Source organism: Suricata suricatta, chromosome 5, assembly GCF_006229205.1.
Source record: "Suricata suricatta isolate VVHF042 chromosome 5, meerkat_22Aug2017_6uvM2_HiC, whole genome shotgun sequence".
Classification (NCBI taxonomy): domain Eukaryota; kingdom Metazoa; phylum Chordata; class Mammalia; order Carnivora; family Herpestidae; genus Suricata; species Suricata suricatta.
In genome coordinates, this window is record NC_043704.1 from 93,293,586 (window position 1) to 93,311,090 (window position 17,505).

The following is a 17,505-nucleotide window of genomic DNA, read 5'->3' on the forward strand; positions in this document are numbered from 1 at the left end:
AGGGTACAAAATCAATGTACAGAAATTGGTTGCATTCCTATACACCAATAATGAAGCAGCTGAAAGAGAAATCAAGAAACTGATCCCATTCATGATTGCACAAAAAACCGTAAAATACCTAGAAGTAAACCTAACCAAGGATGTAAAAGACCTGTATGATGAAAACTATAGAAAACTTATGAAAGAGATTGAAGAAGACACCAAGAAATGGAAAAACATTCCATGCTCATGGACTGGAAGAATAAACATTGTGAAAATGTCATTACTACCTAAAGCAATCTACACATTCAATGCCATCCCCATCAAAATTGCACCAGCATTCTTCTCAAAGCTAGAACAAGCTATCCTCAAATTCATATGGAACCACAAAAGACCCCAAATAGCCAAAGTTATATTGAAGAAGAAAACCAAAACAGAAGGCATCACAATCCCGGACTTTAGCCTCTACTGCAAAGTTGTCATTATCAAAACAGTATGGTATTGGCACAAAGACAGACACATAGACCAATGGAATAAAATAGAGAACCCAGAACTGGGCCCACAAATGTATGGCCAATTAATTTTTGACAAAGCAGGAAAGAGTATCCAATGGAAAAAAGACTGCCTCTTTAGCAGGTGGTGCTGGGAAAACTGGACAGCAACATGCAGAAGAATGAAACTAGACCACTTTCTTACACCATACATAAAATTAACTTAATATGGCTGAAGGACCTGAATGTAAGATGGGAAACCATAACAAGCTTTTAAAACATGCATAAGACAGAAATGTTGCCAAAATGACAAGATGGAGGAACGCTCCCCAAAAGAAAGGTCAAGAAGAAGTCACAGCCAGGGACTTGCTCAATAAACAATATATCTGAACAAGAATTTAGAACAACAGTCATAAGACTACAAGCTGGGCTTTACAAAGCATAGAAGAAGCCAGAGAAACGCTTGCTGCAGAGATCAAAGATTTAAAAATGCATCAGCCTGAATAAAAAATTCCCTTAACTGAGCTGCCAAAAAACTAGATACAGTGACATCATGGATTGAAGAAGCAGAGGAGAGAATAGGTGAAATAGAATATAAAATTACAGAAAATATGAGGTTGAAAAAAAATAGGGAAGAGAAATGACTAATCACAAAGGGAGATTTAGACATCTAAGTGATTCCATGAAATAAATCAATATCTTTATCATAGGAGTTCCAGAAGAAGAAGAGCAAGAATAAGGGGCAGCTGCTATATCTGAAAAAATTATAACTAAGAACTTCCTTAATCTGGGGATGGAAACAGACATCCAAGTCTAAGACACACAGAGAACTCCCTTCAAAATCAATAAAAATAGGTCAGCACCACAGCATGTCATAGTGAAACTACCAAAATACAAAGCTAGAGAGAGAATTCTGAAAACAGCTAGGGACGAAAGGTCCTTAACGTACAAAGTAGACACAGAAAGTTAGTAGCAAGCCTGTCCACTGAAACTTGGCAAGCCAGAGGTAGTAGCACAAATATTCAATGCACTGAATAGGAAAAATATGCAGCCACAGATCCTTTACTCATCAAGGTTGTCATTCAGAATAGAAAAAAAGATAAAGACTTTTCCAGACAACCAGAAACTAAAGGAATTCATGACTGCTAAATCAGCCCTGTAAGAAATTTTAACAGGTACTCTCTGGAGGGAAAAAAAAAAGTGACGAAAAGCAACAAAGACTAGAAAGGACCAGAGAACATCACCAGAAGCATCTCTACAGGTAACAAAATGGCACTAAATTCATAGCTTTCAGTAATCACTAAATGTAAATGTACTAACTAATCTGATCAAAAAACAAAGGGTATCAGAATGGATAAAACACAAGATCCACTATATGAGGAGACTCATTTTAGACTTAGAGACACCTGCAGATTGAAAGTGAGGGGATGAAAACCCATCTATCATGCTAATGGAGGTCAAAAGAAAGCCAGAATAGCCATACTTATATCAGACAACCTAGATTTTAGAATAAAAACTGTAACAAGAGATGAAGAAGGGCATTATTTCATAATTATGGGGTGTATCCATCAAGAAGATCTAACAATTGTAAATATTTATGCCCCCAACTTGGAGATAATCAAATATATAAATCAATTACTCACAAACATAAAGAAACTCATTGATAATAATACCATAATAATAGGAGACTCTAATACCCCACTTACACAAATGGACAGATCATCTAAGTAGGAAATCAACAATGAAACAATGGCTTTGACTAATACACTGGACCAGATGGACTTAACAGATATATTCGGAACATTTCATCCTAAAGCAGCAGAATACACATTCTTCTCAAGTGCACATGAAACATTCTCCAGAATAGATCACCTACTGGGTCACAAATCAGCCTTCCACAGGTATAAAAAGATTGAGGTAATACCATGCATATTTTCTGATCACAATGCTATGAAACTTGAAATCAACCACAAGAAAAAATTTGGAAAGCTCTCAAATACATGGAGGTTAAAGAACATCCTACTAAAGAATGAATGGGTTAACCAGGAAATTAAAGAAGAAATAAAAAATACCTGAAAGCAAACAAAAATGAAAACATGACAGTGCAAGTACTTTGGTTTACAGGAAAGATGGTCCAAAGAGGAAAATACATTGCAGTTTAGGCCTCTCTCAAGATGCAAGAAAGGTCCCAAATATGCAACCTAACCTTAGCCCTAAAGGAGCTAGAAAAGGAGCAGCAAATAAAGTCCAAAGCTAGTAGAAGGGAAATAATAAAGATTAGAGCAGAAGTAAATGATATAGAAGCAAACAAACAAAAAACAGTAATACAGATCAATGAAACTAAAAGCTAGTTTTTTTGTTGGGGCACCTGGGTGGCTCAGTTGGTTAAGTGTCCGACTTTGACTCAGGTCATGATCTCACAGTCCATGGGTTCAAGCCCTGAATCAGGCTATGTGGTGACAGCTCAGAGCCTGGAGCCTGCTTCAGATACTACATCTCTTTCTCTCTCTGCCCCTCCTCCACTCTCACTCTGTCTCTGTTTCTCTCAAAAGTAAAAGTTAAAAAAAATTTTTTTAATAAATAAAAGGTAATTTTTTGAAAAAGTAAATAAAATTGATAAACCCCTAGCCAGACTTCTCAAAAAGAAAAGAGAGGGGCACCTGGGTGGCTCAGTTGGTTAAGCATCCGGCCTCAACTCAGGTCATGATCTCACAGTTCATGGGTTTGAGCCCCACATCAGGCTCTGTGCTGACAGCTAGCTCAGAGCCTGGAGCCTACTTTAGATTCTGTGTCTCCCTCTCTCTCTGACCCTCCCCTGCTCGCACTGTCTCTCAAAAAATAAAAGACATTAAAAAAATTTAAAAAAAAGGAAAGAGAGAGGACCCAAACAGATAAAATCATGAAAGAAAGATCACAACCAACACCACAGAAATGTAATTATAAGAGAATTCGATTAAAAATTATATACCAACAAACTGGATAATCTGGAAGAGTAGGAAAATTCCTAGAAACTTACACACTACCAAAACTCAAACAGGAAGAAATCGATATTTGAACAGGCCCATTCCAGCAAAGGAATTAAGTCAGTTATCAAAAATCTGTCAACAAATAAGATTCCTGGGCCAGAGGCTTCCCAGGGGATTTCTACCATTTATTTTTTTATAAAAAAAAACTTTTTAACATTTATTTATTTTTGAGAGAGACACAGAGTGTGATTGGGGGACAGTCAGAGAGAGAGGGAGACACAGAATCTGAAGCAAGCTCCAGGCTCTGAGCTGTCACCACCGCGCCTGATGCAGGGCTCAAACCCATGAACTGTGAGATCATGACCTGAGCTAAAGTTGGCCACTTAACCAACTAAGCCACCCAGGCACCCCTCTACTAGACATTTAAAGAAGAGTTAATACTTACTCTTCTCAAGCTGTTCGAAAAAATAGAAATGGAAGGAAGGCTTCCAAACTCATTCTATGAGGCCAACATTACCTTGATTCCCAAACCAGACAAAGACCTCACTAAAAAGGAGAATTATAGGCCAATATCCTTGATGGACCTGGATGTAAAAGTTCTTAAAAAGATGCTAGTAAATTAAATTCAACTATACATTAAAAGAATCATTTGCTATGATCAAGTAGGATTTATTCCTGGGTTGTAGGGTTGGTCCAATATTTGTAAATCAATCACTGTGATACACCACATTAATAAAAGAAAGGATAAAAACCATATGGTCTTCTCAATAGATGCAGAATAATCACTTGACAAACTACAGCATTTTTTCTTGATAAAAGCCCTCAAGAAAATAGGGATAGAATGAACATACATCAACATCATAACAATATATGAAAGACCACAGTCATCATCCTCAATGGGGAAATACTGAGAGCTTCCCCCCTAACGTCAGGAACACGTAGGGATGTCCACTCTCACCACTGTTGTTCAACATAGTACTGGAAATCCTAGCCTCAGCAATCAAACAAAAAAGAAATAAAAGGCACACAAATTGGCAAAGAAGTCAAACTTTCATTATTCACAGATGACATGATACTGTATATGGAAAATCCGAAAGACTCCACCAAAAAACTGCTAGAACTAATACCTGAATTCAGAAGTCACAGGATATAAGATCAGTGTACAGAAATAGGTTACATTTCTATATACCAATAATAAAATATCATAAATAAGGTGGTTGCACCAAAGACCATAAGATACGTAGGAATAAACCTAACCAAAGAGGAAACAGATCTGAATGCCGAAAACTATAGAAAATATGGACTCCATCATCAACTTATGAATGGTTAAAGAAGATGTGGTATATATGTATATAAAATGGAATATAAAGGAATTCAATCTTGGCGTTTGCAATGTATTGATGGAACTGGAGTGTTTGATGCTAAGCGAATAAGTCAGTCAGAGAAAAGACCAATACCCTATGATTTCACTCATATGTGGAATGTAAGAAACAAAAGAAACCAGCAAAGAGAAAAAAAGTGAGAGTAGCAAATCAAGAAGAGACTCTTAACTATAGAGAACAAACTGATGGTCACCAGAGAGGAGGTCGATGAAAGATGGATGAAATGGGTGATGGGGATTAAAAAATGTGCTTGCAGTGATGAGCACCAGGTGTTGTATGGAAGTGTTGAATCACTAAATCGTACACTTGAAACTAATATTACACCTTATGCTAACTGACTGGAATTTAAATAAAAGCTTTAAAAAATGGCGCAGGCTCTTTTGGAAAGCAAATTAGTAGTTCCTTATAAATTAAACATATATTAAACAACAGTTCTGCTCCACAGTATATCCTGAAGAGATCTGAAAATATATGTCCACACAAAAACTTGTACATGAATGTTTGTAGCAGCATTATTCATAATAGTGAAAGAGTTGAAATAACCCAAATATCCATTAACTGATGAATATAGAAACAGGATGTTTCTATCCATACAACAGAATATTATTTACATATAAAAAGAAATGTGCCCTACATGCTACAACATGGATGGATCTTGAAAATACTATGGTAAGTACAAAGAAGCCAGACACAAAAGGCCACATATTGTATAACTCTATTTTTATGAAATATTTTAATAGGTCAATCTATAGAGTCAGGAAAGTAAATTAGTCATTGCTAGGATGTGGAGAGAATGGAATAGGGAGTAACTCCTAATGGGGATGGCATTTCTTTTTAGTGTAAAAAACGTCTTAAAATGAGACAGTAGTGGTGATTTTACCACTTTGTGAAGGTACTGAAAGAAAAAACACTGAATTATACACTTTAAAGGAGTGACTTGTATAGTATATGGATTTATAAATGATTTGGAAGCTTTGAAAATAATGAATTAAACTTTTAGTACATAATAATCTATATACTCTGTGTGTTGGCTCTTTCATAATTTTTCACTAATGACCGGCTCAGTCAACTCTCTGAAACATGAGACATGTTTAGACATATGGCATGTACATCACCAATAATAAATACTTTCAAAGTTGCATCTCATTGCATCTAGGACAGGGAAGATTTACTAGAGCATTATCCCTGTCTCTGTCTCAAATGGCGTAAAATGAAGATGATAATGAGTAAGTCTCTAAAAGAAATATTGCCAAAAACAAAATCAGGAAAGCCATTCAGTGCTGACAGTGACTAGTAAAAATGCAAAGGTGAGGTTATAGGAGAATAAAAAGTCAGACTAAGCCTATTATTTAGTTTCTCGACCATAAAAATGCCTGAGCTTATTATAAAGCGTTCCTTTGGCTCTGGACCCTTTTCCTGTCTTTGGCTATTCAGGGGAAAAATTGGATTTTAACACAAGAAGTAATTTCAATGCTAAGCCCTCTTATGAAAAGATTTCCAAGTACCCTGGGAACAAGTCAAAGTCAGGCATCTCAGTGGGAAAAATGTTCACACTCTAAACATGAAGAACACATTAATTACATAATGCCCCTTTGTGAGGCACAATGTTGTATTGTTAGTTTTGTTTTTGTAAATGTGTAGTGGGTTTTAAACACATGAACTAGCTAATCTCTAACTGGATAGAGAACTATAGTTCTGTACTGTTTCAATTCTTTAGAAATAACAAAACCTCTGCTATGAATACATTAAAATTCCTGAAAAGAAAACCAGCAGCTATTAGTGTACTGTAATTATCATATACAGCAATCTTCAGGGATTTAATGTTTCATTTAAAGCATTTCTTTATCATTTTTATAATTCCTTTATATTGTGGCATTTCAGCAGCTAATTTAGTATAGTTTAACGGAAGGTCTAGAGGGTTTCAGTCAGGATTAGAAATATGCCTACAGGAAGTACTACTTTTTTTTAAAAAAATTCTTTACTAATTTTGAGACAGAGAGTAGGAGATCGTCAGAGAGAGGTGGGGGAGAGAGAATCTTGGGCAGGCTCCGTGTTAGTAGAGCAGAGCCCAAAGCAGGGCTCAAACTCAAAAAAGTCATGAGATCATGACCTGAGCCAAAATCCAATGCTTAACTGATTGAGCCACGCAGGCACCTCACAAGAGCTACCACTTTTTAAGTAGCAAAAGCCTGTAACAACTCTTGAAATCCTTTCACAAACTTTCTTATAAACATCAAGAGTCTGTTGTATTGAATTTCCCATCTTTTGATGGTACATCTCTACACCAGAGTTACTAACAGATATTTCCTAGGGGCCTAAATAAACCTCCAGATCTTCACATACCTCTCTGACAGAATTTGGAAACCTCCTGATACTTTTCTATTAACGGCTTTATATTAATGCTTCTACATACCCCTGGCTTTCACACTCTTTTTTCAAAAGGTACTTGTTTTATTCAGTATATCTCCACACTTCAAGTAAACATTGTGAACTTTGTCATGAGAGCAGGAGAGAGGGGCAGAGAGAAAGAGAGAATCTTAAGCAGGCTATGCACTCAGTGCAGAGCCCAGTGTGGGGCTCAATCCCACAACACTGGGATCATGACCTGAGCCCAAATCAAAAGTCAGAGGCTTAACTGACTGAGCCACCCAGGTGCCCAAGCCAGTTTTCTTTATAGAATACAGTACTGGCCGAAATAGCTTTTCCTTTTGTTCACGTGGCATGTATGGTGGGATCATTCACATCTTACATGGAAGACCCCACTTCACTTGACAGACTACAGAGTATTATTCTAAAATGTCCTGGGCCCCTGGAGGGCTCACTTGGTTAAGCAGCTGACTCTTGATTTTGTCTCAGGTCATGATCTTACAGTTTGTGGGTTCAAATCCTACATCGGACTCTGTGCTGACAGTGTGAACCCTGCTTGGGATTCTCTCTTTCTCCTTCTCTGCCACTCCCCTGCTCATGCCTCTCTTTCTCTCAAAATAAATAAACTTAGGAAAACATAAACATGTTCACTTTCTGGCTAGGACCCTCATCTTTCCTTTTGGGTTCTGTTACTGGTCCTAACCTTTAGCTTTCTTATTCTGTGAGGCATTTTTCACACAGAAACAGTTTTTATCACTTCACAGGAGTTATTTCATAGGCAAGGATGAATGAAAGTAGTATGGACAGTGGGCTGCAAGGCTCTCCCACTTAACTGATACATTGCAGATACTCTCCAGCCTTGCTGTCAAATGGCACAAATCTGCATCTTCAAAAATTACAAATTATTACATGTCTTAAACCTTCAGGCTGCTAAGCTAGTTAGTATTACTAATCTTTTTTAAAAAATATTTTAAAGTGATTTTAGACTTACAGAATGACTTCTAGAACTACCGCATACCCTTCATCCTGATTACCCAAATGTTAACTTGTTACCTTCTTTGTTTTCTCATTCTTTGGTAATAGATTCATAGACAGGTATGTTTTCCTCCTAAGAACCATTTTTTATGATACATAAATATCATATGATATCATATATATATATATTGGGATATATAAGTTATAGCCATAATGCCCATTTACCCCTAAATACTTGAGTCTGTGTTTCTGGAAAGAAAAAAAAGACATTAAAAAAAGCAGGTAGAGTTCCGTTGTCAAAATTAATGAAATTAACCATTGATGTAATACTTTTATTTGTACACCTTCCTGAAATTTTGTCAATTGTCTTACTAGTGTCTTTTATAGCAAAAGGGGGAAACTGTTTCTTTCTGGTTCAGGAGATATCAGCAATCATGTGTTGCAATATAGTTGTCAAGGATCTTTATTTTCCTTTAATCTGAAATAATTGCTCCTTTTTTTTTTTTTTTTGCGAGTGGTGGAACTTTGGTGATCCTGGTATATTTAAGGAGTACAAACTAATTATTTTATAAAATAGCCTTCAGTCTGTTTTTATCTATTGTTTCCTTATGATGAGATTCAGGTTTTGAATTTTGAGCAGGAATATCATAGAAGTGATATGTCCTTCTTTGTGCACTGTATCAGGAGGAACATGACATGGATTTGCGCCATTACTGGTTATATACTGGTTTGTATTACTGGTTCTAACTTTAACCATTTAGTGAAGGTGGTTATCTACCAGGGTTCCCCCCTTTAAAATGGCTATTTTTCCTTTTGTGATTAATAAGTATTTTGTAAAAAGCACTTTGAGCCTACATAAATATCTTCTTGCTTTTCATCCAACATTCACCCATGGATTTTAGCATACATTAATGATTCTTACCTGAATCAATTATTAGTACTGTGATTCAATTATTACTACTATGAAACTTGCCAAGTGCTGATTTTTTAATTTCATCATTTCTTCTATATTCACTACTTTCCTTTCAATTTCTTGGAATTCTACTATATGGGAAGTTTCTCTTCTTCCCCATTTATGTATTTGTATTGGTATGGACTTATGAATTCCTATTTTATTTTGTGAGTATAATTTTAGTGCCTAGCTTGCACAGGTTTGGCCAGTGAGTACCTCTGTAAGCTGGCTCATCTGTGCTTTTGATGTGTTCCCATCTGCCTTTCTTTCTTGGTGGCACAAGAAGAGTTCGATAGTCACCTTGTATATTCCCAGAATTAGCCCTAGAGTCAGCTTTCTCCAAGAAACCTAGATCCTTCTAATGGAAAATGACATTTAGAAACCAAAATCCTGGTGCTAGAAATGATCGTTATTACTGTGATGTCATTGCTTTAAGACCTATGGTGTACACATTACCTATCTATCACCCATCGATGTATCTATTTATCCATCTATCTGTCTCCATGCTAAGGCTTCCAGTTCCAGTCTCACACCACAGAGTTCCTTCCAGACATCTCTCTTTGTATTTTTAAAACTCCTTTCTCTCACAGTGAGAAACCTGGCCCCTATTATCCACAATGGATGTACTTACTTTCTCAGTCCTAGAATACACAGAAAATAGTTTAAAATTGCTAGCCCAAAGCACTATGAAAAATGAATCTACTTCCCAGAACTCAATATTTGTTTATAGTTCTTTTTGTCTTTAGCCTAAGGGTATATACTCAAATGTTAGTGTTCAAAATTTATCTGAATTATGTTATTAATTTGAAATAGTTATATTCATTTGCTTCATTTTAGAGGCTTTTTCCTATATTTTTCTTAACTTTTTGAGTGTATGCAATATACTTCCAATAATCAGAAGCATAAAAATGGCATACTTGGATAAATGTCACTTCTGTATACTTTCTGTCAACTTCCTCCCCACCCATCTTTTCTACCCTATATCGCTTACATCTGTTATTGGTAGCCAATATTGTCAGTTTCTAGATTACTCTTGCAGTGTTTCTTTCTGTACAAATGACCAGATATATGTATATGTTCTTATTTCTCCCATTTCAGTTTATAGAACTCTTCATTCCTTTTGACATCTGCATGGTCTTCCATGTATAACTTTGCCATAGTTGTTCAGTCATTCCCTCTGGGTGGGCGTTTAGATTGTTTTCAGTATGTTTCAATTACAGTTATGCAGTGAATAACCTTGTGCATATATATTCTTATTTGTTGGAAGTGTATATTTAGGGCAAATTTCCTGGGTGAGATTGCTAATCCTAAGTGAAATAAGTCAGTCACAGAAAGACAAATCCCATATGATCTCACTCATAGGTGGAGTTTAAGAAATAACTGAGCAAAGGAAAAGAAAGAGAGACAAACCAAGAAACAGACTCTTAATGACAGAGAACAAACTGATGGTTAACAGTGGAGAGGTAGATCAGAGGATGGGTAAAATATGTGATGGGGATTAAAGAGTGCACTTTATCATGATGGAAAACTAAAGAAAATAAAATAATTTTTAAAAAGTTTTTTGTTAAATATTGCCAAATCGTCACACACACCCCACCCCTGCCATTTGTATCAGTTTGGTTTCTTGCCACCATTGTGTGAGAGAGCCTGCTTCAACCTAGTCTCACTGACAGGATGTGTTATTTTTTGCCAGTACCATAGGTAAGAAATGATTTCTCAGTGTAGTTTTACATTTCTGTTATGAGTGAAGAAGAATACCTTTTCAAATGTGTCTCTGTGTGTGTGTGAATTGGCTATGTCTTTTGCACATTTTTTTCATCAAGATTTTGATTTTTTTTCTCCCTTCGGTTATTAAGAGTTCATTATAGGTTTGGACTTCTTAGCTCCTATCTGTGATATATACATACTGCAACTACCTTCTCCTGCTTTGTCACTTTTTTTTCGCTTGTGTTGTTTTGTGTCATGCAATTTTTATAAATCTAACCAAAGTTATTGATGTATTTTTTTGTATTATCTCTAGGTAGTTATAAGACTTCCTTACACTCAGGTTATATAAGAATTCACTCTGTTTTCTTCTAACACTTGTATCATTTCAAATGCTTGCATTTCTATCTCTGGTCCATTTGGAGTTTATTCTTATGATTGGTATGAGGTATGTATATAATTTTTCTTTTTCTAAGAGCTATGCAATGATACTAGACCTCTTATTTATAAGCCCTAGGTCTTTACGTATAAGTCTTTGTCATTTGAGATGCCACCTTTATCATATGCAAAAATTTTTATATGTGCTTAGGTCTATTGACTTTCTATTGAATTCAATGGCTTAATTGTTTTTTATATGCTGGTGCACACACAAAAGCGCACACACACACACACACACACACACACACACACACACAAGAATGATATCCCCTAAGGCACTTATAGATTTCTACTGACTCAGAACCTCTGGGGAGGGTTGCCAGATTCTATTTCTGACAGGTCCTCACAGAGGCAGTCTGTATGCATACTGAGAACCATTGGCCTACCATATTGTTCAATGTGGATTTTTTATGGGAAACTACTGCAAAAATGTATTCACTTTAACAGGGAATTTTCTCCATGATTCCTTTAAAAATCTGCTTTATATCTTAAAATTTTAGATCATGAGCCAGCTGCAGGAAAATTGATGATACAAAGCTACATTGATAAAGCTAAAAATATTAGGTGTCACCTAACTGTCCATTTATCCGCTCACTCATTTACTCACCTTCTTTTAGCACTAGGAAAGGATAGGGATACAAAAATGTATAAGACCTCCATAACAGTAGAAGAAATTGAGGATTAAATGAATGTTTGTAAAATAATATATTAGGTGTTATGTTAGAATATTTTCCAGGAATTTTGGGGTATGATAGGCTTAAAAAAGGAAATACTTCTTTCCCATGGATCAGAGAAGATTTCAAGAGGAGTTGATGCTTTAGATGAGGCATCTTTCCAATATAACATTAACAAATGGAAAAGAGATTTATTTGCAAAAATCTTATGTACATGACACTTTTTAGGAATGCATCTCTTACACATGATGTACTGTATACCAACACATCAACTCTTGGCAAACAAAGGTACAATATTACTTACATATATAAGGAAAGGGTTATCTGTAAATGGACCAATCTCTCTATATAACCTATGAATGAATTTCTTTCCAAGATCCCCAGATTTAATAGAAATACTGAGTAGCATCAATAGAAAAATAGGAAGCATCAGTAATACATGGAAACTTTAGTAAACAGCACATGAACTGCCATTGTTTCTATTAGGATGCTTCATATTCCCTTAAAGAAAAAAAATTACATTCTTTTTCTATTAGAATTCATGATGGTTTGGTTCCACTCCATTTATTCTTAGTACAAGATTTTTCTTATCCAGGACAACTGCTGTGTAGGAGAAGGACCATAAAATTGTGTGACTAACATTCATGCCAGGGTAATGGTTATGGTTGGCTTGGTTTAGGGTGCATTTCTTCTTACCACGTGAATGGCCCTTTTGTGCTGAGAGGGCAGCATTTTAAAGTACATGCCTGGTACCACTTGCTCTGAAGAAAATCCTTCAAAGTCAAGTGTAGTTAGGATTCTTTCATTTCCTAATTTCAATGATATAGAAGGAATGTTGTTCAGCTGCCAACATTTCTACTTACACAAAGTCTGTAAAATTTAACCACTGCCCTGCGTTGAAAATGCTACAAACTGTATATGTCAAGTCGTTTGGGCATAATATTTTTGCATCTGATTTAAGCAGCAGCAGGTGTCAAACAAAATAGATGCAAATGTGACACTGAAGTCTTAGGCTATCTACTCTGACTCTGTTTTAATTATCAATTGTTAGTCGTTGCTTGCCAGATCATTAAAACAAAATGTTCAGATTCGATATGTTTTTGGATTCCCTCAAAAAACGAATTCATAGCAAGCACTCCAGTATGGTTTTCTTCTTCCAATTTTTTTTTAATTTTTAAAAGTTTTATTTATTTTTGAGACAGAGAGAAACAGAGCATGAGCAGGGGAGGGGCAGAGAGAGAGAGAGAGAGAGGGAGACACAGAATAGGAAGCCGGCTCCAGGCTCTGAGCTGTCAGCACATAGCCCTACTCGGGGCTCGAACCCACGAACGTGAGATTGTGACCTGAGCCAAAGTCGGAGGCTTACCCGACTGACCACCCAGGTGCCCCCAGTATGGTTTTTTAATGCATATCCATCCATATTAATAGTACAGGATTCTTCTGATAGCAAAAATAGATCCTGGGTGAGTTCTGATACTATACACAAACACACACACACATACACACACACACACTGTACAATCTATTCTTAACACATATGTAATGAGTATATTTGTTTTGAAAAACAGTCAAATGTAATGTGCCTTTATTGAGCTAGGTCATACTCATTTTAATACTTTCTCTTTTACTTTATAGTTGGCAATCAGTGGATAAATTACATATCATTCTGTGGCCTTAGAACACATGCAGAGCTTGAAGGAAACCTAGTCACTGAGCTCATCTATGTCCATAGCAAATTGCTAATTGCTGATGACAACACTGTTATTATTGGTAAGTACATGGTCTATAATTGTGTTGCTTGCTGATTGACTTACTTCATGCAAAAATCTTTCTTTCTCTTCGTCCTAAGATTCCTTTACAGTTGAGAGGGACTGTGACATGATATCTAAAACATTTCTGAAGCAGTCTTTTCACTTATGTCCTTTCTAATAAGCCCTGTTTTCATCTGTGAAGAAACAGAGCAACTAAATAGCCATTGTGCAAATTACAGTATCCAGAGCAGTGGTTTAACCCAGCAGTGCAGTAATGGGTTGTTCTCACTAATTCTTTAATACCTCCTTATTTTTATTTTGAATCTACCTAGATTTCAGGGCCTGGAGGGGAAGAGATGGGGAGGGAAAATAAGCAGCCCAAGTGTCCATTGACTGATTCATGGATAAAGAAGTGCATATATATGTATGTAAGTATATGTATGTACATATATATGCGTGCCATGGAATATTATGCAGCTGTACACCAGAATGAAGTCTTACCATTTGCAATGACATGGATGGAGCTAGAGAGGATTATGCTAAGTGAAATAAATCAGTCAGAGAAAGAAAAATGCCATATGATTTCACTCGTGTGGAGTTTAAGAAATAAAACAAATAAACAACGGGGAAAAATGAGAGAGGCAAACCAAGAAACAGATTCTTAACTATAGAGAACAAACTGACGGTTACCACAGGGGAGGTGGGTGCAGGGTATGGGTTAAATAGGTGACAGGGATTAAGGGGCGCACTTGTAATCAACATCGGGTGATTATAAAAGTGTTGAGTCACTAAACTGTATACCGGAAACTAATACTGTATGGTAACTGGAATTTAAATAAAAACTTAAAAAAATAAATTTCCAGGAAAAAATTTATAATAAGATACTTCCCCATTCTTTGAGAAACTAAATGTCATAGAGTATTTTGCCAATAAATAGGCCTTTTCCATCTCTGTCCTCTGCTGAGGAAAAAAACAACCCTCATCTCTAGGAATAATGAGATTGTCTTCTCTGGAATAAGATTTGAAAAGACAGAAAAAGTAATTCTGAAGCCAGAAAATGTATAGACCACAGTGTGGTGATACATATATATGTATACACACACACACACACACACACACACACACACACACATTCTTTTCATACTTACACAGGGCATTTAGAAAAATATCTGTGGCTTCTGTCTGTTGTTCTATCAGGATCAAAGCTCATCAGGGATTTATTGACTTTCCTATTCCCCCAGTAAACAAGGTTTCTCTTATTTCCCCCAAGCTATCCTGGCCTTGCTCTTCAGAAGTCAATCTCAGAATATTTTCATAATAAATTTGGCAATGGCAGTTGGAGAGGAACAGTACTGATGTTTGCTGAAATGGAAAAACAAACAAACAAAGCCAAATAAAATTCAGTTGGTCTCTTCGGCAAGATTTCAGAAGTCTCGAAGTAAAAATTGACAGATGTACATATTTTCCTTTTAAAGTTCATTTTGGCTTTCAGCATGCTTTACTTTAAATAAAGTGTATGCAAAGTAGTTTGCAGTAAGAGGACTAATGGTTAAATAGATTTGTTGAGTTTCTTAGTTGACTATTTTCTAGAAAGTTCTCTGAATTCTCAAAGGCTACCATTTATTTAGGCTAGCAATAATTGGTCAGTCTTGCACATAATTCTTATCCCTTTTCTTGAAACCAAAGTAGTGGCCTTGGGAGTTGGAAGAGGTCTTACTCACTAGCCTTTAGGGGCTGGATTTTTCTCTTTCCCCAAGGCCGGAACAGATTTCCCCATAGAAAAATCCAAAGATATTTTTTTTGCTTTCTTTCTCTCAGGGGAAACTCTAAGAGAAGCAGATTTGTTGTGGCTCTAAATTCATAACACAGAGAACAATATTTCAGATTCTCAGACGGGAATTTGAGAAGTTAGGTTGAAAATATCTTACAGGTGTTAAGCAAGTATTTAAAAGCTTAAAAAAGGTTAAAGTCGCCTGTGGTTAAATTTTCTACCAAGGCAAAAGTACACCAGAGTTACCGAACAATTTACAGAAGAAAAACATCCAATTTTTATTCTCACATTTTCCTCACAAGGAAAGACTTGTTTTCCACTACAGATCTCTTCTGTTCAGAGCTGTAATTATCTTTTGCCCTGGGTTCCTTGCTGCTCATAAATCTGTGACCAAGTCTGCTTTTCTAATCCATCTTAATATTGGCACTTAACCAAACTAACATTTTGTTTGCTTTCCTTTTTTTTTTTTAATTTTTTTACATTTACTTATTTTTGAGAGACAGAGCATGACAGAGAACAAGTGGGGAAGAGGCAGAGAGAGAAGGAGAAACAGAATCTGAAACAGGCTCCAGGCTCTGAGCTGTCAGCACAGAGCCCGATGCGGGGCTCAAACCCATGAACCGCCAGATCATGACCTGAGCCGAAGTTGGATGCTCAACCAACTGAGCCACCCAGGCGCCCCAGTTTGCTTTCCTAAACAAGGCTATCCTTAAGTAGAATAAGAATATCCTGTTGACTAAACGAAATGATGTGTATGTGTATGTGTGTAATCCACTACAGAGCACAATGGGGAGATATAAAACTTGAATTAAACAATGCCACTGCCCCACAGAGCTCAAGGGCTAGAAGGGAGGGAGGGATTCTTTCCACCTAACACCAGGAACATCAGAATGGATATTGCCAAGCGAGAGTAAGAGGGTCCAGAGGTTGGTAGGTGGGAAACTATGTACAGGTAATGAGTATCAGTCCTTAAAGGACAGGCTCAAGAGTGGTTGATGAAAGTGTGTAGTTGAATGGCTGCCTCAGGAAAGTGGGTTTACATTTAGCCTAATCCCATGGATCCCAACTCTGGCTGCAGTAGAGTTGCCTGGGGAGCTTTAAAAATATAGATCAGTGGGCACCTGGGTGGCTCAGTCAGTTGAGACTCTTGATTTCAGCTCAGGTCATGATCCCAGGGTCATGGGATCAAGCCCCATGTCGGACTCTGCACTGAGTGTGGAGCCTGCTTAGGATTCTCTCTCTTTTCTCTCTTCCTCTCTCTCCCTCTGCCTCTGTCTCCACTAGTCTCTCTCAAATAAAATCTATATATAAAATTTTGGGGGAAGTTTATCCATGTCTGCAATTTACTTTAAAATGGATCCCCTTAAAAGGGTGCATTAGTAGACAAAGGGAGGGAGTGATACTGGGGGAAAATACTAATGTCTGGTTTCTGTTTTCATAAATTCCAGGATTCATTGGTCTGGCTTGGGGTGTGGGTATCAAGGTGTTTTTGTTTTTGGCACTAGTATTTTTAAAAGTCTCCTTGGTGCTGCTTACATGCTTTCTGAGCTAAGAACTTCTGAACTGGAGGAACAGGGAACACAAGTGGGTAGAAAGTACTGAGTACTGCATTTGGTCTCAGTTGAAGAATCAGGTTTCCTTAAAACAAGTAAGCTAAAACAAGGTAGACTTGGTGAATTAGTTGTCTGTGACTGCTATAACAAATGACCACGAACTCAGTGGTTTAACACAGTACAAATTTATTACCCATCTGTTCTGTAGATGAGAAGTCCAACATGGGTCTCCTTGGGCTAAAACGGGGCTGCATTCCTTTCTGGACGCTCAAAAAGAGAAGTTAATTCCTTGCCTTTTCCAGCACTAGAGTCTCAGTGTGCCCCGGCTCATGGCCCCCTTCCTCTGTCCTTGGAAGCAGCAACTTTACATCTCTCTGAGGGTTCCCAAAAGTCTCAGCCCATACTTCCCTATTCACATCTCCCTCTGAATTCCCTTCACCTTTAAATACTCTTGTGAGGGGCTACTGGGTGGCTCAGTTAGTTGAACATCCAACTTGGGCTC

The 17,505-nt window shown here is 36.9% G+C and overlaps 1 protein-coding gene across 5 annotated transcripts in view; it reads left to right on the forward strand.

The window, feature by feature from the left end:
* Positions 1-17,505, forward strand: part of PLD1 (phospholipase D1) — a 170,006-nt gene that overhangs the window by 135,256 nt on the left and 17,245 nt on the right. For 4 of the 5 annotated variants that reach the window (XM_029939878.1, XM_029939874.1, XM_029939875.1 and 1 more), the window contains one exon: positions 13,564-13,698. In XM_029939878.1, coding sequence (XP_029795738.1) covers positions 13,564-13,698 — 135 coding nt within the window. Of the gene's footprint in view, positions 1-13,563; positions 13,699-14,949; positions 15,119-17,505 lie in introns of those variants that run through there. The other variant, XM_029939877.1, reaches the window with a different exon arrangement.